Here is a 24,827-nt window from a genome sequence, read left to right as displayed (position 1 = left end):
CAGAAACCTGGTGGAGTGAGGACAATCAATGGGACACAATCATTCTGGGGTACAAAATATATCGGAAGGACAGAACAGGTCGTGCGGGAGGGGGTGGCACTATATGTGAAAGAAAATGTAGAATCAAATGAAGTAAAAATCTTAAATGAGTCCACATGTTCCATAGAATCTCTATGGATAGTAATTCCATGCTATAATAAGAATATAACAACAGGGATCTATTATTAACCACTTGATCAGGACAGTGACAGTGACGATGAAATGCGAAGGGAGATTAGAGAGGCTATCAAAATAAAGAACTCAATAATAGTGGGGGATTTCAATTATCCTCATATTGACTGGGTACATGTCACCTCAGGACAAAATGCAGAGACAAAATTTCTCAATTCTTTAAATGACTGCTTCTTGGAGCAGCTGGTACAGGAACCCACAAGGGGAGAGGCAATTCTCGATCTAGTCCTGAGTGGAGCGCAGGATCTGGTCCTAGAGGTAACAATAACAGGACCGCTTAGAAATAGTGACCACAATATAATAATATTTCTGCGGTGGGAAGAACACCTCAGTAGCCCAACACTATGGCATTTAATTTCAGAAAGGGGAACTATGAAAAAATGAGGAGGTTAGTTAAACCGAAATTAAAAGGTACAGTGACTAGAGTGAAATCCCTGCAAGCTGCATGGACACTTTTCAAAGAATCATAGAATCATAGAATATCAGGGTTGGAAGGGACCCCAGAAGGTCATCTAGTCCAACCCCCTGCTCGAAGCAGGACCAATTCCCAGTTAAATCATCCCAGCCAGGGCTTTGTCAAGCCTGACTTTAAAAACCTCTAAGGAAGGAGATTCTACCACCTCCCTAGGTAACGCATTCCAGTGTTTCACCACCCTCTTAGTGAAAAAGTTTTTCCTAATATCCAATCTAAACCTCCCCCACTGCAACTTGAGACCATTACTCCTTGTTCTGTCATCTGCTACCATTGAGAACAGTCTAGATCCATCCTCTTTTGAACCCCCTTTCAGGTAGTTGAAAGCAGCTATCAAATCCCCCCTCATTCTTCTCTTCTGCAGGCCAAACAATCCCAGCTCCCTCAGCCTCTCCTCATAACTCATGTGTTCCAGTCCCCTAATCATTTTTGTTGCCCTTCGCTGGACTCTCTCCAATTTATCCACATCCTTCTTGAAGTGTGGGGCCCAAAACTGGACACAGTACTCCAGGTGAGGCCTCACCAATGTCGAATAGACATTGTCGAAAAGACACCATAATAGAGGCCCAACTTAAATGTATACCCCAAATTAAAAAACACAGTAAAAGAACTAAAAAAGAGCCACCGTGGCTTAACCACCATGTAAAAGAAGCAGTCGGAGATAAAAAGGCGTCTTTTAAAAAGTGAAAGTCAAATCCTAGTGAGGTAAATAGAAAGGAGCATAAACACTGCCAAATTAAGTTTAAAAATGTAATAAGAAAAGCCAAAAAGGAGTTTGAAGAACAGCTAACCAAAAACTCAAAAGATAATAACAAAATGTTTTTTAAGTACATCAGAAGCAGGAAGCCTGCTAAATAGCCAGTGGGGCCCCTGGACAATCGATACACAAAAGGAGCACTTAAAGATAATAAAGTCATTGCGGAGAACCTAAATGAATTCTTTGCTTCAGTCTTCACAGCCGAGGCTGTTAGGGAGATTCCCAAACCTGAGCTGTCTTTTGTAGGTGACAAATCTGAGGAATTGTCACAGATTGAAGTGTCACTAGAGGAGGTTTTGGAATTAATTGAGAAACTTAACAGTAACATGTCACCGGGACCAGATGGCATTCACCCAAGAGTTCTGAAAGAACTCAAATGTGAAATTGTGCAATTATTATCTATGATTTGTAACCTGTCCTTTAAATTAGCTTCTGTACCCAATGACTGGAAGATAGCTAATGAAACGCCAATATTTAAAAAGGGCTCTAGAGGTGATCCCAGCAATTACAAACCAGTAAGTCTAACGTCCGTACCGGGCAAATTAGTTGAAACAATAGTAAAGAACAAAATTGTCAGACACATAGAAGAAAATAAATTGTTGGGCAAAAGTCAACATGGTTTCTGTAAAGGGAAATCATGTCTTACAAATCTATTAGAGTTCTTTGAAGGGGTCAACAAACATGTGGACAAGGGGGATCCAGTGGACATAGTGTACTTAGATTTCCAGAAAGCCTTTGACAAGGTCCCTCACCAAAGGCTCTTTCGTAAATTAAGTTGTCATGGGATAAGAGGGAAGATCCTTTCATGGACTGAGAACTGGTTAAAAGAGAGGGAACAAAGGTTAGGAATAAATGGTAAATTTTCAGAATGTAGAGGGATAACTAGTGGTGTTCCCCAAGGGTCAGTCCTAGGACCAATCCTATTCAACTTATTCGTAAATGATCTGGAGAAAGGGGTAAATAGTGAGGTGGCAAAGTTTGCAGACATACTACACTGTTCAAGATAATTAAGACCAAAGTAGACTGTGAAGAACTTCAAAAAGATCTCACAAAACTAAGTGATTGGGCAACAAAATGGCAAATGAAATTTAATGTGGATAAATGTAAAGTAATGCACATTGGAAAAAATAACCCCACTATACATACAATATGAGAGGGGCTAATTTAGCTACAACTAATCAGGAAAGAGATCTTGGAGTCATCGTGGCTAGTTCTCTGAAGATGTCCACGCAGTGCGCAGCGGCAGTCAAAAAAGCGAACAGGATGTAGGAATCATTAAAAAAGGGGGAGAATATCTTTTTGCCCTTATATAAACCCCTGGTATGATCACATCTTGAATATTGTGTACAGATGTGGTCTCCTCATCTCAAAAAAGACATACTAGCATTAGAAAAGGTTCAGAGAAGGGCAACTAAAATGATTAGGGGGTTGGAACGGATCCCATATGAGGAGAGATTAAAGAGATTAGAACTTTTCAGCTTGGAAAAGAGGAGACAAGGGGGGATATGATAGAGGTATATAAAATCATGAGTGGTGTGGAGAAAGTGAATAAGGAAAAGTTATTTACTTGTTCCCATAATATAAGAACTCGGGGCCACCAAATGAAATTAATGGGCAGCAGGTTTAAAACAAATAAAAGGAGGTTCTTCTTTACACAGCACACAGTCAACCTGTGGAACTCCTTACCTGAGGAGGTTGTGAAGGCTAGGACTATAACAGGGTTTAAAAGAGAACTGGATAAATTAATGGAGGTTAGGTCCATTAATGGCAATTAGCCAGGGTGGGTAAGGAATGGTGCCCCGAGCCTCTGTTTGTCAGATGGTGGAGACGGATGGCGGGAGACAGATCACTTGATCATTACCTGTTAGGTTCACTCCCTCTGGGGCACCTGGCATTGGCCACTGTTGGCAGACAGGATACTGGGCTGGATGGACCTTTGGTCTGACTCAGTATGGCCATTCTTATGTTCTTATGTGGCAGCTGTGGTCAAGACTGCTGTTTTCACCTACACTTGGCAGGAAAGTTGTAGCCTCTCTCTCAGAAATTGCTAGAGTTCTCCATGCCTTTATCACTTTATGATTAGACACTGAAATTCACATAACAGGTGCTACAACATAAGACCATTTAGAGTTACATTTATGCAGAAAGTGATTAGGATGTTACACCTCAGGAACACGTTACTGTAGTGCTATGGGATCCGTACTGGTTTCTCATTAGATGTAGGTGAACTATCAAATGTTGCTTTGACAAGAATGATTTGGGACTTGGCTACCTGAAAGACATTCATAGATTCATAGACCACCGCAATAATCTAGTCTGACCTCCTCTATAACACAGGCCATTGAACATAACACAGGTCATGGAATTTATGAGAGAGAATATAATCCCTCTCTTTGTGATACTATGATAGTTGAAATCTACAGAGATGACTAAACTAAGACTCTGCCTTAGGAGAGAATTTAATAGGAATACTCATAAAGTAAGGCCTGCAATGGTATGGTAGTAGAATCTGACCCAAAATAATAGCGTTTTTTTCTCCCCTGCTATCAGCTAATTAATTTGGTATTGCCTTTCTATTGAAAAAGCACCCCTAATGATTTTCTTGAGAAAGTCTGAATCTTTCTCATGAAGGGTAGCTACATGATATGTTTACAAGCTGAATCCAACTGATTAATGCTCTTTACTGAAGTGCTGTCTACATATGCTGCATATCCTTTTATCATTAATACTTGGATCCTACAAGTTGCATACTGCTGGTCACTATCTCACTACTTAGCATGGAATTGCTACCTGAAAAGGGAATTTGATACTGACGGGGTGAAATGTAACTCTAAATTTTTTATACAAAAGTTATGAAGAAATTAACAAGAATATAAAATCTTGGGGATAAACGAGAATTACTTCTTTCTTTTTATGCTGTTTAATCCTTTACAAATCTATCTTCAAAAATTAATGAAAATATTATTCCACCCAGGGAAACAGTACATTCATTTTTAATAGTACATTCATACATGAGGGAGAAAATACATTCTTTTTGTTTTCAATATGTCAATTCGGTATTCACGCTGCATCTTCATCAGTGCTAATTGTGTTAAGTTTTAGGTAACAGGAATAATTGTTCATTCCTAGGATAAACTATGAGAGGCTGACTAGGATGACTCACTGCTGAGTTACTCCAGTTTTATGCCAGTATAGTTCCAATGAATTCAGTCACACTAGAGTAAAACTGGAGCAATGCAGTGGTGAATTAGGCCCTGAGTTTACTGCTGGCAGACACTTCCTTTGCAAATGACCCTCCATTCATGTTAAGGCAGAGAGGCAAGCTCTTGAAGAAATTCTACATTCAGGCCGCCACATAATCCATAACTGAGGCCTGCTGTGGGAAGGATGGGTCACGACACAATTGGAGCCAAATCCTGCCTTCCCTCCATGAGCACTGTAGGCCCTTAGTGCAGTCTAACCATTGTGGTTTGGTTGTGCTTGAAGGGAGAAGCTGAACAGAGCAGGGTATTCCACTCTACCTGCATGCCACAGAGTCCTGCTCTGCAGCACCTGCCTCTGTGGTTGTTTGGAAGGTGGGGGCTGGGCAGAACAACCCATACAGGGGGAATCTAGGCCAGCAGCCACCATTACTACTGGTCTCATGGGGTAGAGAAGGATTCTCTTCCCTTGACTCCTATGGAGGTATCCTTCACATAACACGTTAATTCATGCTTTGCACATGGGACCAGGGTGTGGTCATGAAAGATTCCCCAGTGTTCTGAGACTCCAGTGTAGAAGGGCCTTAACTGTTACGCAGCTAGACTGTGGCTTTTAAGCCACAGCTCCTAGGGCAGCATGATCTCTTTGGTGCTACTCTTTGTGTACAGGGAGAATGCAGCATGCTCCATCGAAGGTGAGGTCAGTGGAATAGATTGCTCCCCTTGGTGTGTCAGCCCTGCTTTGTGGGCCAGGACCCTGCCCCCTTCTTAGAAGTTCAGCTGTGAACAGCTCCTGTGTAGCCACACAAACATATGGGATGCTTCTTCCCGGGTTGTATGGTTGCACAGATACTGCTCCCAACCTGAGCCATAATGATGATGAAGCACAGGGCAGGGCTCAGATTGGTAAGGACACTGTGGTATCCTTAACTTAAAATCTCCTTAGCTGGGTTGGTTTGTCTTGAACCCTCAACAATATTTTAAGAGGGTTTATTTTCCTGCTTGGTTTGGAAATGGGAATCAGCTGTGTGCAAATAATTTTTACAAGGAGGTTCAAAACAACACTAGTTCCCATTCTGAAAGATGGTGCCAGCATTTGTGGTGTCAGGAAAGAAACATGTGCCACTGAAATACATGCTGCTCTTCTATACCTACAGACAAAGGCTAATTAAAAGCAGGCTAGCTGTCACTGGGGATATGGGACCGATGGCAGCCTATGAGCCCTGATTCATCTAACTCTGCTTGCAGGCTTGTCTTGGTAAACTAGCTTGGGAGAAGGAAACTAATTGGATTTGAACATCTTATTTCTACATTTCATTAGCAATTATTCTGGGGCAACTGCAAAATTAAGGCACAGCTCTTTTGTTTTGGTTTCAAAATTAGAAAGCATAAAAAAGAGCAGCCCTCTGCTCTGCCCTGCCACGCTGGAGTCTCAGCTGGAATTCCTAAGAGCAACACTTTGCTCCTTTTGCTAGCAGTGGTTGGAGTGCTGTGAAAACAGCACAGTTGGCCTCTTCGGGATGGACTTTACAGTTCTCTGCAGCAAATCCTCCTTCCTTCAATTTCTTCAATTGTGTTTCCCCAATAAGAATTTTATTGTAACACAGAGCAAACAGAATGTTCTTGCATTTAGAAGAATGTATTTGGTCTCTTGGTGGTGAAACGTGGTTTGTGTTGATGATGCAGAACTCTGTGTGGCAGAGGGAACTTGATTTTTGAATCACGGAATTGCTTGACTGCAGGTTTACGGCACTTGCTAGCAGTAGTCTCCTCAACCTTCATGATCTGAAGAGTGAGTACGGGCACGATGGTGGGCACCCATATCATGGTAGCACTGTGTAACAGCACCAGCAGTTGTCAAGTCCCTGTATTCCATGTACATGTTGTGGGTTCCACTATGAGAATCATAGCATAGCCAGATACCAAAGTTTTTCACCCGCAAAGGGGACTTTTCAAATACCTGTCCACAGTACAATTTCAATGTAAGTGTTTATAGGCTCTAAAGGGAGTCCCAGCCACGGATCCTATGAACAGGATTGGTAGGAGTGAGGCTGTGAAGCCTGGTGTGAGTTTGAAGCTGAGTAAAATGGAATGACACAAAGTACCTCTGAATGAAGGAGAAACCAACCCAGCATGCAGTCTGTGCAGGACAGTGATGTTCTATGCACGAACATAAACAGAATGGCATTCACCTGTTAACTTTTCAGTCTGAACCCAAATTCTCAGCCTAACCATTTTTTCCCTCCCTGCAGACAGAACAAGTCAAGGTAGTTAAAAGAAAACCATGGGAGACTGACCAAGGCCACTGCCAGCTGTTTGATGTACGACTGAGCAACTGTCTCTGCGAGAAATGCAGAAGTGTGATTGGCAGTGCAGACTGACAAAGGTATTTAGGCACCTAAAGATGCAGAGAGGTGCCTACTGGGATTTTCAAAAGTGCCTAAGTGAATTAGGCATCTCCCTCCCTTTGATTTTTCTAGTCTTATCTACAATCAGTAGAGGCCTGAAATCTGGCTGTTTGTTCCTTTTTTGTTTACCTTGGCCAATGAAAATCAGTGAAGTCAGTTTCACCTTGGTCATAGCTGGGTTTCTATTCCTGTTCTTAGTTGTGCCCTACTGAGATTTCACATAGAAGGGGAATGCTTATTTGTTTTAAAACACATGTTTTTTATGAGATTCGTTTCTTTTTCAAAATTAGAACCATTTCTATTTTGCTTTACAGTATTTACATTTTAGCTAAATTTCAGATGACCGTGTTTCTTTAAGGACACAATCTTCTCATTCTCACACCCGGTGTAAACCCACTGATTTCAGTCACAGTTTGCATGAGGGGAAAGTGAAACCAGAATTTGTCCCGCACTGACATGCACAAAACCTAGCGAATATTTTCCTTACGACACTTGTGGTTATCTTATTCACACAATTAGTCCCACAGAAGTCAATTAACTGCTACAATTATAAACATGGGGCTCAATCCTGAGCCCCACTATGACTCATTTGCATACCTCTGGCAGTGCAAAGAAACCACATAGTTGGTCAGCTGTGGAATTCTCTGGCATAGTAGGAGATTCCTAAATGGCAAGGTGACAGCATAGCCTTCCTACAGGCATCTCTCAGCCCCTAGTGTAGAGGGTGTGCCAGAGGCTGGAAGAGGTGTGGCTACAGGTCACTGAACTTCAGCAATCTGCAGCGAGAAGATTCCCCCTTGCGGGCTGTTGTAGCCAGTTTGTATTTTAGAACACATCTTAGTTTGATCTAGACTATGCTGGGGTCTAAAATGGCTCTGGTTTCCCCGTAAGCAACCTACACGGAACTTAGAAAGAGGAACAGGGATTTTAGGATGGAGAGGCACCAGGAAGTCATAGCTAGGAATGCTAAAGTGCAGATAGAGCAGTTCTGTGAATAGTTGCTTTAATAAAGAGCCAGTTTAGTGTAGTAAAAATGGAGTCCTCCCATGTTATTATCCAGCACACAGTACACAGAACAACCCCCACTACATGGAGCTGCATTTCTTGCTGGCTCCCCAGTCTTTGTTGTGTCCAGCAGAGACTGAGCAAATCAGAAATTTGAGGCTAACAGTGGTTATACTGAAGTTAATAGGAATTTTAACCATTTATCTTCAATGGGATCATTTTTGGATCGGTTACTGAGACAATTATATTTTAAAAATTTCTCAGGACTCTGTCAGGCTACATCAGAAAGAATCATAACTAAGAAAAGGCAGAAGATGCCTGCTGCAGTGCTAACAAGGAAGATAATAGTTACTTTCAGAAAAGAGCTACAATTATTTCTGCTTCTTCAATATTGCCCGTCACCTTTATTTTCCTGGCTCTCATTCCCTGTTTATCCCTCAGGCAATTGCATTTTAGTCCCATAAATCATATAAGCTTTCCTCTCCACACTTTATCATGATACACTGTTCATTTCTTTCTGTGTCTCCCCATATTTTCATACAGATACAGGAAAACCTCATTTGAGCTGAATGATGGTGACTCTACTTTTAATGAGTGAATGGGGGATTATTTATGGCATCCTGCTGGTAATGATTTTTTGGTATATTATTTATACCACAAATTTTGTTGTTAAAGTTTTTACCTATTGAGAATATTTGCTCTAGTGCTGTTCTTTCACTTTCCTTTTATGCACCGTTGGCAATGCTAATGCTGGACTGGAGTGGGGAAGAGGTATGTGGTTTCTCTTGGAGGCATAATTCTTTTCATGCAACGCACTTGGCATGGTGTATCTGTACAGCACTCCTTAGACAGGGCAGATCAGCAATGCACACTCACCCAATCATTGGGCTGGAGACAGGTCTGCTCCCAGCTAGTGCCTCTTCAAAATGTGCAGGAATGGGGAGGAGACCATGTGATGCTAGTCCTGAAGAAAGCACAGTGCACCCTCCTCTATGAGAGTCACTGAGTGGCTGTACTTCCTGTGGACTCCAAGATATCAGACCTGGCTGAAAAGCAATGCTCTTAGGCATGCCCAATGGGGTCTATACCAAGAAAGCAGCCAAAACCAAAGTGATGATGGAGGAGGTTGCTGGGTTCAGTTTAGAATATCTTCATTCCAATCTTGCCCTGCCACTTGATATGGAAAAGCTGATGAATATGATGAGAATTGAAAATGTTAGTCCAGTGTTCTTTGGCCTTCCTCACTTCCATACAACAGAGTTGGTATGACTGTGATTCTATAAATCCACAGCTTTGTAGCAAGCTTGATGTTACAACGGATCTATGGAGGCTGTCAGGCCCAGAGCAGGCATGAAACATGGCAGCAGCAGCAGCTGTTGTTATATGAGCACCTACATCTTTTGAGCATCCTCCAGCACCATCTATGACAGCCAAAATATTTGAGGGCTGCTACATATTTGAGGTCCCATCCGGACAGGTTAACATGACCTGGTTGTAATCTGGAGCTGGAGGCTGTTGGATGGTAATGGCCAGGGACTTAGTTTTATCTGGATTAATAACCAGTCCAATGCATGCAACTTCTTGCCTGACCAGATCAGCCACTAGTTACAGTGATTCACCAAACTGAGCCAACAAGACAATGTCATTCACTTATTAAAGATCCCAAAGCAGAATGGTGGTACAATAATACTGTCATGTGTCTTCAGCATCTCAGGGGTAATGTTACAAACCCCTAGTGCCTTCCCGGACTTCAGTTCATGGACTGTGGTCCAGATCCCTTCTTGGTTGAAGGAAAGTGGCTCTACTGTGACTTCCTTCCCCTCTTCAAGTGGAAGCAGGGTGACCAGATGTCCCGGTTTTATAGGGACAACCCCAATTTTGGGAGCTTTTTCTTATATAGGAACCTATTACCCCCCATCCCCTCTCCCAATTTTTTATACTTGCTATCTGGTCACCTTAAGTGGAAGAGGGACTGCAGGTGACGGACAATTGAAGAGCATCATGACACGGTCTTCCCATCAATACAATTGATTCTGCAGACTCTGGCTGATGCTGCCAGCCCAATTCTTTACTGGAGAAGCTGGTACCACATTCCCTTGCAAACACCGCAAAGTTGAATAGGGAGTGGCAGCTAGTAGTAAACTTCCTTCCAAAGTTGAACCCACTCAGCCTTTGCTTTTGCTCTCCATACACGTGTCTTTGTCCATCTGTTTGCATTTGGAAAGGAAGATGATGTCTGTCTGTATCTGTACAAGTTTTTTCATGCAGTTGATAGATTTCTACTCCATAGGGCTAAATGCAGTGCCTTGCATGATGCCAGGTGTCAGAGTAACAGCCGTGTTAGTCTGTATTGGCAAAAAGCAAAGGAGTACTACAGCTACAGCTCATGCTCAAATAAATTGGTTAGTCTCTAAGGTGCCACAAGTCCTCCTTTTCTTTTTGTGAATACAGACTAACACGGCTGTTACTCTGAAACACGCGTCTTTGAAGACTCAAATGGTAGTCTTGTTTTTTACTTAGCGCCAACAGCTGTGAGCATTTACTCCCTGACTCATAGATGTCATTTGAAGGGCTGGCGCCCCATCACTAAGCTGGCAGAGGTCAGCACAGATAACCTGAAACAACATCACTGACAGGGGAGTGAGACTTCACTCCATAATGCTTCAATAGTCTTATGTGGTTCAGAATGGAAAGCTGTCTGATAGCTTGGTTGTAATAAGAGCTTTTGGCTGAATCAGACTAATTTCAGCTCATTAACCATCTGTCATCGAAGTCAGAGGCACACTTTTGTCAGCAAAAGCTGATGGTCAGTGTCAAGTTCAGCACTTCTGTGAACTTGTAACATCCAGTGTTAATCGCCAATGATTGTTAAGGAGGACATGATTAATAACAGTCCTAGTGAAGCCAGCTGGGCGGTATCAGGTCTGCTTGTGAATCTCTGGCTGACAGAAGAGCCCGTCAGAGATCACCATGTTGTTGGCAGCTGCAAATTCCAGCAGTTGCTGCACACTCCTGTTCTGCCCAATACCAAACTTCCTGAGTGTACGCGACCTGATGTAATTTTTCCTGCGTGCAGGAAACTAAAGTCACCCCGTATCGTGATGACATTTCTTTCCAGAGTGTCATTAAAGAGTGACCACAGTTGCTGGTAAAAAAAAATATCTGCAGCTACATTGTTGGCCTTGGTTGGATCATTACATTGCGATGATGGTAAGATGCCCACAGCTGGTACAGAATCGGATGGTGCTAAGTCACTCATTAATCACTCACCAATCCTGCAATCATCAGGCATTGGATGAAAGTACAATGCCCACCTGTGCTAGATCAACCTGTTAGGGCAGCCTGAGAAAAAAAAAATCATATCATCTTCGATTTTCTTTTCACTCATTCCTGGCCAGTGCACTTCAGCTAAAGTGCAGATCTCAGTGTTCAGGATTTTCAACAGCTTGATAAGGGGGAGGGGCTTTAGCTGTTTCGGACAATGTGCAAATGTTCCAGTTTTACATTTGTCACCAACATGAAGAAAATACTGGAATGGCCGCTTTACAAGGTTTTATTGGTCATTTTTTGCCTCAGTGGCAAAGAAACTCTTGGTTATTTCAGCTACAAAGATATCTGACAACTGCCACGTTAGTTTCAATGTGAAAAAAGGAATTTAGTTTCATAGCATTATACATATATACACACACATATACACTGCTATATCTCTTTATTCGATTGTCCATAGACTCTTTGCTCTTCTTCTTCCCCTCATCCTGGGAAGTCAGGGTTTGTATACTTTTTCTCTTCCATCAGTTTAGGTCCACATAAATTCAAGAATAAAAATAGAATCAAATAATAAGATAGAACAAAAGAAAAAGAAAAGCATAATAATAAATACATTTAAGAAGCAGTTTCACTTACCATTTTACATTGATGGAATTGCCACAAAATGGGTTTAAATCAGTGCTAAGGAACATATCCAAGGGGCAGGGTATAAAAGATTCTTTCCAGGTCCAGGTGTATGCATTGGAACCTGGTCTCTTGATAGTAAAAGGCTCCGTAGGAAGAGAATGGGTCTTTAGGGTTAGGGAAACAAGGACTTGTTTCCTGGTCTCGTCCCCTCAGCATCCATTACATAAGACAGGCTTCTTTCTTCCTTCTTGTTGTTGTCTTCCATTGGTGTTACTGACATCTTCATAAATATATAGGAGTTCACTGGGAGCAGCTTTTCCATGCTACCTCATATTTAAAATCCACTCTGAAACTTCCAGAAGGGAAAAATGCCCAAGGAATGAGGTGGAATAACATTTATTTTTAAAGTATTTTTCCACGGTGCAGAATAAATAAATGCTACCTACGTCACATCTATATCTGGTCATTAAATAATGGATATCTGTGACTGTTTGAAATTCCCATTGGTATAGCAATTCCTCCTCCGCTCTATGATATGTATGCCTGCGTATTTCTGATGCTTGAGATGCACTAACCCATGTGTCCATCAAGCTGGGAAGAACCACAGGAGAAATGAGGACAAATATTGCAAACTGCAAAAAGTCAGAAGCAATCATCTGAAATGGACTTTTAAAAATGGCAGGTGTAACAAATATAAATCAAAGCAATATATAAAACCTTTATTTGCTTTGTTAAATTACTACGAAGTGAAAAGTGAACAGGAATATTTCTGGTGTGATTTAAACATACATTTATTACATTTTCAAAAGATTTTCATTATTTTTTGAGAACATGCCCCCAAATGGTCATTTTCTCTTCCCAGCCATATGGTATGAGAAGAATAGAATAATAATAATAAAAAAATGTATTGCTTAGTACTTGTGGGGAGCTCTTTAACCATAGATTTTGAAGTGCTTTGCAAATAAATTCTGTTACCTTCCTATTTTTAAAGACATGGAAATTGAGACACTCAATGGTTATGTGACTCACCCAACATCACCTTGTTAGTCAGTAGAAGAACTCAGGTCTTCTGACTTCTAGTTTTATGTCTTATCTACTAGGGAGCAGTTCACTGCTGGATCAGGCAGAAGAAGAGTTAATGGTGAGGGAGAAGGCACAGAATAAGGCTCTGATTCATCAAAGCAATTAATCATGTGCTTATATTCTTTGCTGAATTGGAGCTTAGTCATATGAATATCTTCAGTAACAGCAGTGGAAAGCCAGAAATGTACTGGACAGGTAAATTTCTTTGTATATATGTTTCCTTTTCAAGTATGATCCAATCTAAAGAATTTCCTCTAATTTAAGACACTAATTAAGGCCCCAATCTTGCAGGGTGCTCTTCATGGACAGATCTTTGTACTTATATGGAGTCCCACTGAAGTCATAAGTATCTATCTATGCTATTCCTGTAGCACTCATTATCATAGTTACTAAGGGCCAGATGCCAGTGCAAACTGATGTATCTCAATTAACTTCAATACAGCGATGCCACCTTACACCAAGAAACCCTGGCATGTTATACACCAAGAAACCCTGGCATGTTAATCCTGGGCCAGGATTTGATCCCAAATGAGGATCTGGTCCTAAATATCTACATATATTTGCCTCATGTCTCCTTTATACATCAGTAACTCTCAATGCACAAACCTTCTAGCTGTGACCTCAACATTTATTAAAAAGCACTCTGATTTAGATAATTTACCTCTTCCGCCAGGAAGTATCATTTTTTAACCTGAGCTTGAGGTAATTATTCCTACTTAAATTTCAGCAGCCTGATGTTGATGCTTTGCTTATCATGTACAAGCTCTTCATCTTCAAATATCAAGAGTATTTTTATCATACCCTTTGCGTAAAATGGAAACATAGGAATATGGAAACAAAATATGCAGTAAGGTAGAATGAAATGTGTTTGATTTCTTTTTCTGTTCTATTTTTTAAACTCCAGATGGCCCCTGAAACGGATCAGATTTTTCTGTAGTCTGTTCACATACTACTTTAATTATCTTGATTAACTGGTAGCACATGTTGAAAGATGCATATAAGAAGGTAATACCATGATATTATTTAATTGCTTTTTGAAACTTAGATCTAGAGAAATGATTAAGCCATAATTTAAATATCCTACTAGAAGACAAACTGATAAATATTATGACATAACTTTAGAGATCACAGGCCTGACATTCTGTATCAGTGTACGCTACTTCAGCTCTATCGGACTGGGGTGAGTTACTCCTAATGTGAGTAAGGTCAGACTCAGGCCATCTGTGTTTAACACAAATTTTTGAAATATTTATCAGCTGATGGACTGGCAGAGTCCAACAATATGCAGAGCTCCTTCATCTACCTAAAGAGGACTAATGGTACTTAAAATGAACTGAGCTTGTGCCTTGCTTTATTGGCTACTGGGAAGAGTTTGGTAAACAGTGAAAACTGGACTGTATACTGGTCCCTGCTTCAACAGTACAAAGCACCCAGAATCCCAGTGGATTGGTGCCCCAAGAGTTCCCCTGCTTGGGGAAGTCCCCAAGGATTATAGAGCCATATGGTGGCCACTTTACTCCCCATCCCCACTCTCTGATAGAGGGCATGTCTGGGAGAAAGGGCGCATAGGCAGGGCCACTCTACCCTTCAGGAGCCATTGTTAGCCAATGTAAAGTAGAGTCACTCTGTGCTGGGGATAGGACTGCAGGCCAGGATCAGAGAGACAGAAAAGTGATTTAACTTTTGAGCTCCCTGCTGAACTGTACCGATGAAGTCCTGGAACTCTAGCTCAATGGATTGTGCAAATTCTCTCTCAACATTCCAGCAAGGCCATGCTGCTAACAGAATTACTTTACTTTCAAAGCCTTATGCTCCTCAGGACAAATTCTGAGATTCTTATTGAGCAAGTATCTGCCAATGGGAGATATGCTTGTGTAAGTCTCTCTGAATTTGGTCCTGTATTTTTGACCTAGTGCACTGCAAGGCTATTGTTTACAAACGTATCCATGGTGGATTTGTTTAGCTATGTTCTGTAAAAGAAAGGAATAATTAAATACTTACGGGATCCCTTTTTACAAGGCCTGGATTAGGCACTACTGCGATGAGGTGGGCGATGGTAAACACAGAGTTAAGAACGTAGGAGAAAAACAAATTCTTATGTAGTGTTATCCTTTGACAGCTGAGGCTCCTGAAAAATATGTACCACAAGTTGTAAATCAGTGCTTTTATTCTGATGTCACTTTAACAAGCACATACTGGCAACTGTTTCTCAAGAATGCCCTTTGGCAACAGTCCGTCAGAAAACACATGCCTAGCATTGCAGCCATGGGACACAGCAAAGTTTTTATTTTTTTATTTTTACACCTGTTTAGCACCACATGCTTTCCAGACCATGCTGTGAGGAGCTATCAGCTTAGATTCAGTACCCTAGAGGTTGGTTTTTTCACAGCACCAGAAATGTTAAGTGGTGAAGCAGAACCCTAATAATTATTACAGATGTGCATGAATGCAAATTCTGAACAGAAGGAATACTGTTTTCAAGGAACTGCTCTCTGGAAACTGAATATCTCAGACATTCAGATAAAAATTAGTTGATACTTTAGGAATTAGTGATGAGCCAGGGTGGGAACCTTGGACTGGAATCCCCTTCAATTTCAGGGAGATTTGGTTTCGTATCCTGCATGGTTCCAGCTCAGATCACGCACCAGAATAGGCCTCTTTTTCTGTTCAGATGTGGCTGAAATCTTAGATGATTTGCTGCTTTTTTCAGGATTTCCACCATTCAGGGTAAAAATCTCACAAGAACAGCTCATATTTCTGTACCAGCAAATCATTACCATAGCCTCGATTTGGCCTCAGACCTGATCTCTAGCCAAAAGCTAATTCACATCTGAATCTAAACATCACCTCCTCAGCTCGTCTTTACTAAGAAGGTCTAACCTCAGTGGGGCCCTATGGTAACTGAAAGTGAGCAGGCAAAACTGCTAGGTAAATGAATGATCAGCAAGTGAACCAGGTAAACAGCTAAGTGTAGCTGAGGGAACTCTTACTCTGCACACTACAAGGAGCCATTTGAACTGATGGCAGGCTTCCATTTAAAATCCACTGTTCTGTGTGTGTGTGCGCGTGTGCATGGGTGGGGCTGTGCGAGCATGCACGCATGTGCATGCTACAGGTTGGTGTGTGCATCCAGAATGCTCTGTCCAAAAAAAGAAGTAAACAGACTCTAACAGATCTAACTCCAGTTTCCTGTTAGTGATACTGGGAGGGCCACTGTCAGGAGCATTGGCCCCTGTTGTGAAATGGGGTCAGATGACACCACAAATTAAAGAAGAGCATTGAGTCCCATGGTGTTGGCATGGAGAAAGTGTGCGCTGAAATACTAACTCTGCTGCTGTGGTCTCCTCTGTGCTAGTCTGTGGGGACAGAGTGTGACATAATTTCTTTTAATGGCTTGCAAGTATTGTCACAATGCCGGTCCTCTGGGGCTTCTCAGGGGTGAGAGTTTATTGGAATGAATTTGTTTTGCACAGGAGTCACATAAGTGCAATGAGTGCCACACCTGTTATTTGGTCCAGGGTTAGAAAGCTCTCCCTTCTAGCTCACAGGGTCACCCAGAAATGGTAAATATAGTACCAGTCACTACTGAATCACTGTATCCCTTTAGGTAGTGCAGCCACTGCCAACAGCCAAGACACCACATAGTCCCAAAGTAGGGAAAAAGTGTGTCCGGCAGTGAAGGACTGTGGATGTATGAGGGAACTTGTTCACTTAACAGCCACACATGCAAGCTGTCTTGCACAGAGTCTAAAGCCAAGGGCTCTATTACTTCAATCCAAATGTCTTGTGCTACTCTCTGTTTGCCTGTCCTTCTCTCTAGCATAGTTCAAATAATCGACCATGTGGGGTCTAAGTGCCAAAACATGACTAAAAGTAGCATTTCAGAATAAAAAGTAATTTTATTCTCTTTTTCCACACACCCTTATCCCCCAAAGACCTTGCATATTTGGACGTCAGTTGAAAAAGGAAAATGTAGCCAGTAGAATTTGCATAGGATTCTTGTGATATGCTCTCACAAGCTTTTTTACACAGTAGGCTGGCAGCTGCCTGCTGTACTAGTTGTAGTTTTCCTGCCACTAGTTCTGAAGAATTTCTGAAGTGCCTCTTCCTGTTTTCTAACGATGATCATTTTAATGATCATTTCTGTGACTTAAAACTGGGTCTCGGTGGTGAAGTAACCAATGGAGATTCCAGATAGCATTAATGCTTTGCACTTACGCTGTAGTACGCTTCATCCAAGGATTTTGAAGCACTTCACAAACACTAATTAATGAAGGCTCAGGAAACTTCTGTGAGCTAGTTAAATACAAATCTGAGAGATGGCTATACCAGCGCAGAGAAGTCAAATGGATATGCAAGGTTGGAAAGTGGGTCAGTCGAAGAGCTATCATTAGAAACAAGGAGTCCTGATTCCCAGTCCTGTGCCCTAGGCATTAGAAATGTTGCTTCTTCCCTTAATATCTTGATGGATTTGATGGTATTATTACCATCATACCTATGCACACATCACAACCCTCTCAAAAAAACCCCAAAAAACAGATAATCAAATACAACTGCAGTAGAAACTATACAGATGTCAACATGTGTGCCCACTGTAACTACTCAATCGCTAGAAATGTCATCTTTTCTAAGGCCTTGTTTATATTACCGCAGTAAGTTAATCTAACTCCAGTTACGTGAATAACGTAACCGGAGTTGACGTAGTTTAGGTTGAATTACCGCACTGTGTGAATGGGAGACACTGTCCTGTTGACTTCCCTTACTCTTCTCAGAGTGGTGGATTACCGGAGTCTATCTGAGAGTGCTCTCCCGTCGATTTAGCGGGTCTTCACTTGACCCGCTAAATTGACACCTGCTGCATTGATTGCAGCAGTGCCGATCTACCGGTAAATGTAGACTAGCCCTAAGAGAAGGAGAATACTGTGGCAGTGGTGGATACCATTGTAAGGTAACTGTTAGCAAATGTGGACTTTAATGGTAACCGACAACTCTGGTGGTATTAGTGGAGTAGGATGACATGAACAAGTAGTTGTAACATTATGTTCCTGAAGTGCACTAAATATTTAATGTAAAAAAGAAAGATTATTTGTGCCCTAGGTAATTTCAAGTGGCACATTAAGATAATGCTTTGTTGAAGAGAATGATGGTGTTTTGCTCAGGGACAATACTTAGTGTACTTAAAAGACCTTATTAAACTATGTTTATCATTTTATTTTTTATTGTTTGTAAGTTTGAAACACTTTCTTCTTCCTCACCTAATTTTGCCTTTTTTTACAAACACTGATTTTTCACCATAGTTTTGAAATGGAGAGAATGGAGGAATGAACTTATACTAACAACAATTTACATTTATATAGTGTCCTGTCATACCAAATCAGCTTTGATTTTGCATCGATTGATGACTGCACAGAATGAAGAACAGATGGCCGTAACTGGTCTGGGCTTCAGCCCTTTTGCATTGCTCCAATGGCACAAAGAGGTCAGAAAGCTGATTCATATAATCAACTAGGAATTTCCCTGGTGTGGAAGAATTCCCAGGTGATATAGCTGGCTTTACACAGCTCACTCTCCTGGCTATGATATAGGGGAAGAGTTCAAGGACGGAGCTGCCATGGCCAGAGTGTACTTCTTTCTCCCTATAGCCAACTGTGGAATGGCCTCTTGAGGCCTGTGGAAATTCTGCCTAATTTAAAATAGCCCTAAGTCTTCTGCCAGTGCCTGGACTAGCCCCTAGCAGTCCTGGGGAGCAGGAGAACACAAAAGTGGCTTTAAAAAAGCTCTGACAAAGCTGTAGCTCTGAGCCAATGTGTTTGTACATGAACTACTGCTGCTGATACAGACCTGATGGAAAATGTGTATGGAGAATTTGTAAGCTTCACAGAGATAGTGGCTATTGCTTTAAAAAGAAAAATGGATGAATTTGTAGTTTAATTTTGAAAGGCTTCCCCCAGGCAAAATGGCACAGGCTCAAAGTAGGTCAACTTTTTGGTCCTAGTCCTTTTTATACTACCTTTTAGCTAGGGTACTTTCATTCTTTTAACCAAAGGTTCACATGGTTTATTTACAGAGCAGCACAAAGATCCTAGAAGATTTTAAGATCCAAATATCCAGGCATGAAACTATACCTTGTGTGGTTTTCCATGATTCCTTATCTTCCTAGCTGACTAAATGAAGTAATTGAATTAGTGTATTGAATAGTGCTTTGTTTTAAATTACTGGAGTGAGATAAAGAAACAGGTGAAAATCAATGAAATTTTGTGCTTTCAAAATTGGAAATTTTAGTTCAGAGAAGCACTAGCTTGGGAAATAGAAATGCTGTTGAGAACCCGGGCCTCATCAACCATTCCTTCTTACTGAACTGTAAACTCTTGTTGAAGACAAGGCACATAAGAAATGAATGACTAGATCCTGCATTACATATCATGGTGGAGGAGGGCAAGAGTTCTTGAAGATCACAGGTTTATTACTGTGGTTAGTCAGAGCTTGCAAAATCAAGTTGGTGATTTGGTTAGAGTTGATTCTCCAATGGGCAAATTTTGGATTTGGTTTTTTTACTAGAAATCCTGGGATACATAAAAATCACAGAGTAATTGAGAGCAGTGTATGCAAATCATGTCCTTTCCCTCTCACTGAGGTAATAAAATAATTTGAAATTGCTGGATGTTTTCTGTTGAAGGTAAAATCCTGTATACCTTACTTGTGCGAGTAAGAACTTCAATGGAACTAGTCCCCTGGGTAAAGATAGGATTTTGGGTTTTCTATATAAAATGGCATGTCCCGGAGTCTAAAATGAAAAAGCCTTATCATATAATATTGGTATCTCACTTTAGTTTGGTATGTTATATAAATGAACATGCTCTTGCAGGGGTTGGAACGCTGAAGTTCACTCCTACATACGACAGGATAATTACAGTTGTCTTTAGGACAGAAAAGAAAAGAAGCCAACAATGAAAGCAATTTACAGTCATGGTGGTGTGGTGAGTGAGGAGACTATGTTAGATTCTGAGTCATTTTGCTGGCAAATCAATTTAAGACAAAACACACTTACGCCACACTCCTACAACTCACATATACATTAGTGCTGCCTTGCAAAATTGTCAAAAATTTACCAAGCACAAAATCTTATCACCCACGTTATCTGAGGATAATGGTACTGAAAAGACTAATTAAATTTTAGTTGTTCATTCAGGCACTGATCCTGCAAACACGTATGCACATGCTTAACTTTACTACTGTGAGTAGCCCCTTTGAAACTAAACTAAACTAAACTAAACTAAAGATAGTCAAGTTAAACAAAGCACAGCATGGGATTGCCTGCAACAGCAGGGGACTGGATTCAATAAAGGAGATTCCTTCCAGTCCTATGTTCTATGTTCACAGAATCAAATTGGGGCCTTAAAAAACCTGGTCTCTCAGGATGAGTGGGAGAGTAGAATTTTGTGACACTGCATTAGAAAGTTAAAGAATAGACAAATGCCTAGTACTGGCCTTCATAGAGCCGCAGTTTATAACTATAAGAAAGAGAGAGGAATCTTGCCCTATCACAAAAGTGCCAGTAAAGTGAATAGTTCACAAAATACTGAGCAGTTTTTCGCATAGTAAATACGGTTTTCATACCCATGTTCCTTCTCAGCTCTCCTTTAATACCTTTGTCTGAATTTTGTAAAACAAATTCAAAGTTTAGTCACTTGGATAAGAATTGGCAAATTCAAACAAAAAGTGTTTTTTTCTTATATATCTTTATAATTCTATTAGTATGTCTATTAGACTCAGGGCCATATTCTCAGCTAGTGGCATAGCTCCGAAGATCTCAAAGAAGATAAGTTGATTTACACTAATTGAGGAGCTGACCCATATGCTTTGATATTGCCAATATATATGCAGGTGAAATTTGGATCAAAGAAACACAAGCAAAATTAACACATTTTAAATTGAGCACAATTTTATCTAAAAGAAACAGTTTTCTCCCTTGTACACCTCTAACGTGTATCCTTCTAATGTACCTACCCTTCATCAAGCTGTCTAGAAGCTGTAAACAAAGGTAAGGGACACAAATCTAAGATTAGATCCCATGTATTTCAAATCACTGCCATCAATCATTAAATAGTCCAGGCCAGTGGGTCTCTCTCTCTCCCCCATAAACAAAACGACTCTATCTTTCTATCCCTCCTCCACTCCTGTCTCTTCACTGATTAAACTACCATCTCATCTTCAACATGATTTTCTTTGACAGATTTGGAGAGCAAGATTTTTTCCCATCTTTTTGACCTACTCTCCCAACAGAACTTCCTTGACTGCTTCCAAATTGGCTTTCAATCACTTCCCAGTACTAAAAATACTGAAAATAATATGGCACCTTGTCACACCAAATCATCCTGGTTTGTGCACCAGCATAACTAATGGATAGTTTGTTTTAGCCTGACGTGAATTTTTAAGACTAAATTATCTCCAAATAAATACGGGTTTATAATAAAAAGCTTGCAGATTTTTAATTACTACTGATTGTCATTATTGTGCAATTACTCTTTCTTATGCACTGTATAAGAACCTTTTTAGAGAAAAAGATGTTTGTCATATTTCCTGTTTTCCATACTCTTGAAGTCTTCTATATATATGTTTTGCAATTAGCTTAATTGGTTTTGATGTTGCTTTCTTTCTGTTCAGCTCTTGAAAGATGCAAACTTATTCTGGAACTGAAATTCCAGTAGGATATAATTGTGCGCATTACTTGTTCTGATGCAGACATACTTTTAAAATTGTCATGCTTTTGTTGTGGTGTGGAGTGGAGAAAGCTTTTCTGAGTGGCTTTTTATCACGCAGATTTGGAAATATTTAACTAGTCTTTGAAATTTGCAGTTGTCCTACAATTAGTTTTGGTTGTGTTGTGCTGTGGGGGGGGAGGAGGGAAAGGATAGCTCAGTGGTTTGAGCATTGACCTGCTAAACCCAGGATTGTGAGTTCAATCCTTGAGGGGGCCATTTAGGGATCTGGGGCAAAAATTGGGCATTGGTCCTGCTTTGAGCAGGGGGTTGGACGAGATGACCTCCTGAGGTCCCTTCCAACCCTGATATTCTATGATGGTCCACATTTCCCTATTTGTGAGTTAGAGTTCTGGGGATGGATCCTCACCTGGTGTTGACTGGTATAGTATCATCTGTGGACCTGGTCCCTAACCCCAGAAGTTTTTTTAAAATTTGTCTGTGTCATTCCTTCTGTTTCGTCAAAATATTTGTGAATATGCACTATCAGTGCTGCAGGTTTAGTTTATTATATAATGATGAAAGCAAGTACTGTACTAATGTTGCTTAACAACAACACGTCTGGTGTAAATCAGCATAGCTTCAGTGACGTCAATGCAGATTTACCCCAGATGAGGATCTTCCCCAATGATTCATCTTCATGTTTGAACATTTTCCTTGTAATTTGCATTCACGTGCGCGCTCTCTCTCTCTCTCTCTCACACACACACACACACAAACACAGCAGCCGCCATTAAGAAGTCATCACTGACCAAGAGTTACCATACATTGGTATCTATGATACTCTAAATACAATGAAAAGTTAGGTAAGAACAAATTGGGGTACTTAAACTGTTAAAAATGCTGTTTTTTTAGTTAGGGTGACTACTAGGGCTGTCAACTAATTGCAGTTAACTCACACGATTAACTCAAAAAAATGAATCGCGATTAATCAGTTTTAAATCACATTGTTAAGCAATAGAATACTGATTAAATTTCTTAAATATTTTTCATGTTTTTCTGCCTTTTCATATATATTGTTTTCTGTGTTGTAATTGAAATCAAAGAGTATATTATTTTTGATTACAAATATTTGCACTGTAAAAATGATAAAGAAAAGAAATAGTATTTTTCAATTTACCTCATACAAGTGCTGTGGCGCAATCTCTTTGTTCTGAAAGTGCAACTTAGAAATGTTGATTTTTTGTGTTACATAACTGCATTCAAAAACAAAACAATGTAAAACTTCAGAGCCTCCAAGTCCATTCAGTCCTACTTCTTGTTCAGCCGATCATTAAGACAAACCAGTTTGCTTACATTTACAGGAGATAATGCTGCTCTCTTCTTATTTTACAGTGTCACCAGAAAGTGAGAACAGGCATTTGCATGACATTTTTGTAGCGGCATTGCAAGGTATTTACGTGACAGATTTGCTAAAGATTCATATGTCCCTTCATGCTTCGGCCACCATTCCAGAGGACATGCTTCCATGCTGATGATGCTCATTAAAAAAATGTGTTAATTAAATTTGTGACTGAATTCCTTGGGGGAGAATTATATGTCCCCTGTTCTGTTTTACCCACATTCTGCCATATATTTCATGTTATAGCAGTCTTGGATGACGACCCAACACATGTTGTTTATTTTAGGAACACTTTCACTGCAGATTTGACAAAATGCAAACAAGGTACCAACGTGAGATTTCTAAAGAAAGCTACAGCACTCGACCCAAGGTTTAAGAATCTGAAGTGCCTTCCAAAATCTGAGAGGGAGGCGGTGTGGAGCATGCTTTCAGAAGTCTTAAAGAACCCGAACCACCAAAAATAAAATCAACCTTCTGCTGGTGGCATCTGACTCAGATGATGAAAATGAACATGCTTCGGTCCGCACTGCTTTGGATTGTTATCAAGCAGAACCCGTCATCAGCATGGACGCATGTCCCCTGGAATGGTGGTTGAAGCACGAAGGGACATATGAATCCTTTAGCACATCTGGCACGTAAATATCTTATGACGCCGGCTACAACAGTGCCATGAGAATGCCTGTTCTCACTTTCAGGTGACGTAAACAAGAAGAGGGCAGCATTATCTCCTGAAAATGAAAACAAACTAGTTTGTCTGACCAATTGACTGAACAAAAAGTAGGACTGAGTGGACTTGCAGACTAAAATTTTACATTGTTTTATTTTTGAATGCAGGTTTTTTTACATAATTCTACATTTGTAAGTTCAACTTTCATGATAAAGAGATTGCACTACAGTACTTGTATTAGGTGAATTGAAAAATATTATTTCTTTAGCTTTTTTACAGTGCAAATACTTGAAATAAATAAAATATGAAGTGAGCACTGTACACAATGTATTCTGTATTGTAATTTAAATCAATATATTTGAAAATGTAGAAAACATCCAAAAATATTTAAATAAATGGTATTCTGTTATTGTTTAACAGTGTGATTAATTGCTTGATTAATCATGATGGATTTTTTTTAATCGTGTGATTAATCATGATTAATTTTTTTAATTACTTGACAGCCCTAGTGACTACCATTTCTCTTTACTGAAAACAGCAGGCTCTGTTCTGTCCTCCAATAGCCCTATACTACTCTCACTGAAGTTAATGGAAATTGTGAATATATATCTGAAGCAGAATTGAACCCAGGGAGATACCTCTGCCACTTCGACAGAGATATTTCATAAAAAGCTATATGCCAGACTTACACTGTGAAGTATACAATTTTATTGTCCTAATTAAGCTGCTATACAGATGTTGCAAATATTTTTATGAACATCAAGACCCTTTCAAACTCCTTCCACAAGATCTCACTTTATAACCTCCAGTAGGATTCAGAGGATGATTACACCCTATGTAATTTGTTTCAGGTTCACTGGGTTTCTGGTCCGTGGCCCAGATCAGCAATTGATGAGGAGTATTATACAACTGAGGTCAGAGAATGGTGGACCCCAAATTATAACCCAGTAGGATCCTTTGGTATTACAATAGCTACCAGCATACTCAAAGAGTCAATAGGCAACTGGTG

At 40.4% G+C, this 24,827-nt stretch overlaps 1 protein-coding gene across 6 annotated transcripts in view; it reads right to left on the bottom strand.

Moving 5' to 3' along the window:
* Positions 1-24,827, bottom strand: part of CALCR (calcitonin receptor) — a 277,001-nt gene that overhangs the window by 76,135 nt on the left and 176,039 nt on the right. For all 6 annotated transcript variants that reach the window (XM_073333939.1, XM_073333935.1, XM_073333934.1 and 3 more), the window contains one exon: positions 15,052-15,178. In XM_073333939.1, the coding sequence (XP_073190040.1) occupies positions 15,052-15,178 (127 nt within the window). The remainder of the gene's footprint in view (positions 1-15,051; positions 15,179-24,827) is intronic.

Source organism: Lepidochelys kempii, chromosome 2 (assembly GCF_965140265.1).
Source record: "Lepidochelys kempii isolate rLepKem1 chromosome 2, rLepKem1.hap2, whole genome shotgun sequence".
Taxonomy (NCBI): Eukaryota; Metazoa; Chordata; order Testudines; family Cheloniidae; genus Lepidochelys; species Lepidochelys kempii.
This window is presented reverse-complemented; position numbering and strand designations above follow the sequence as displayed.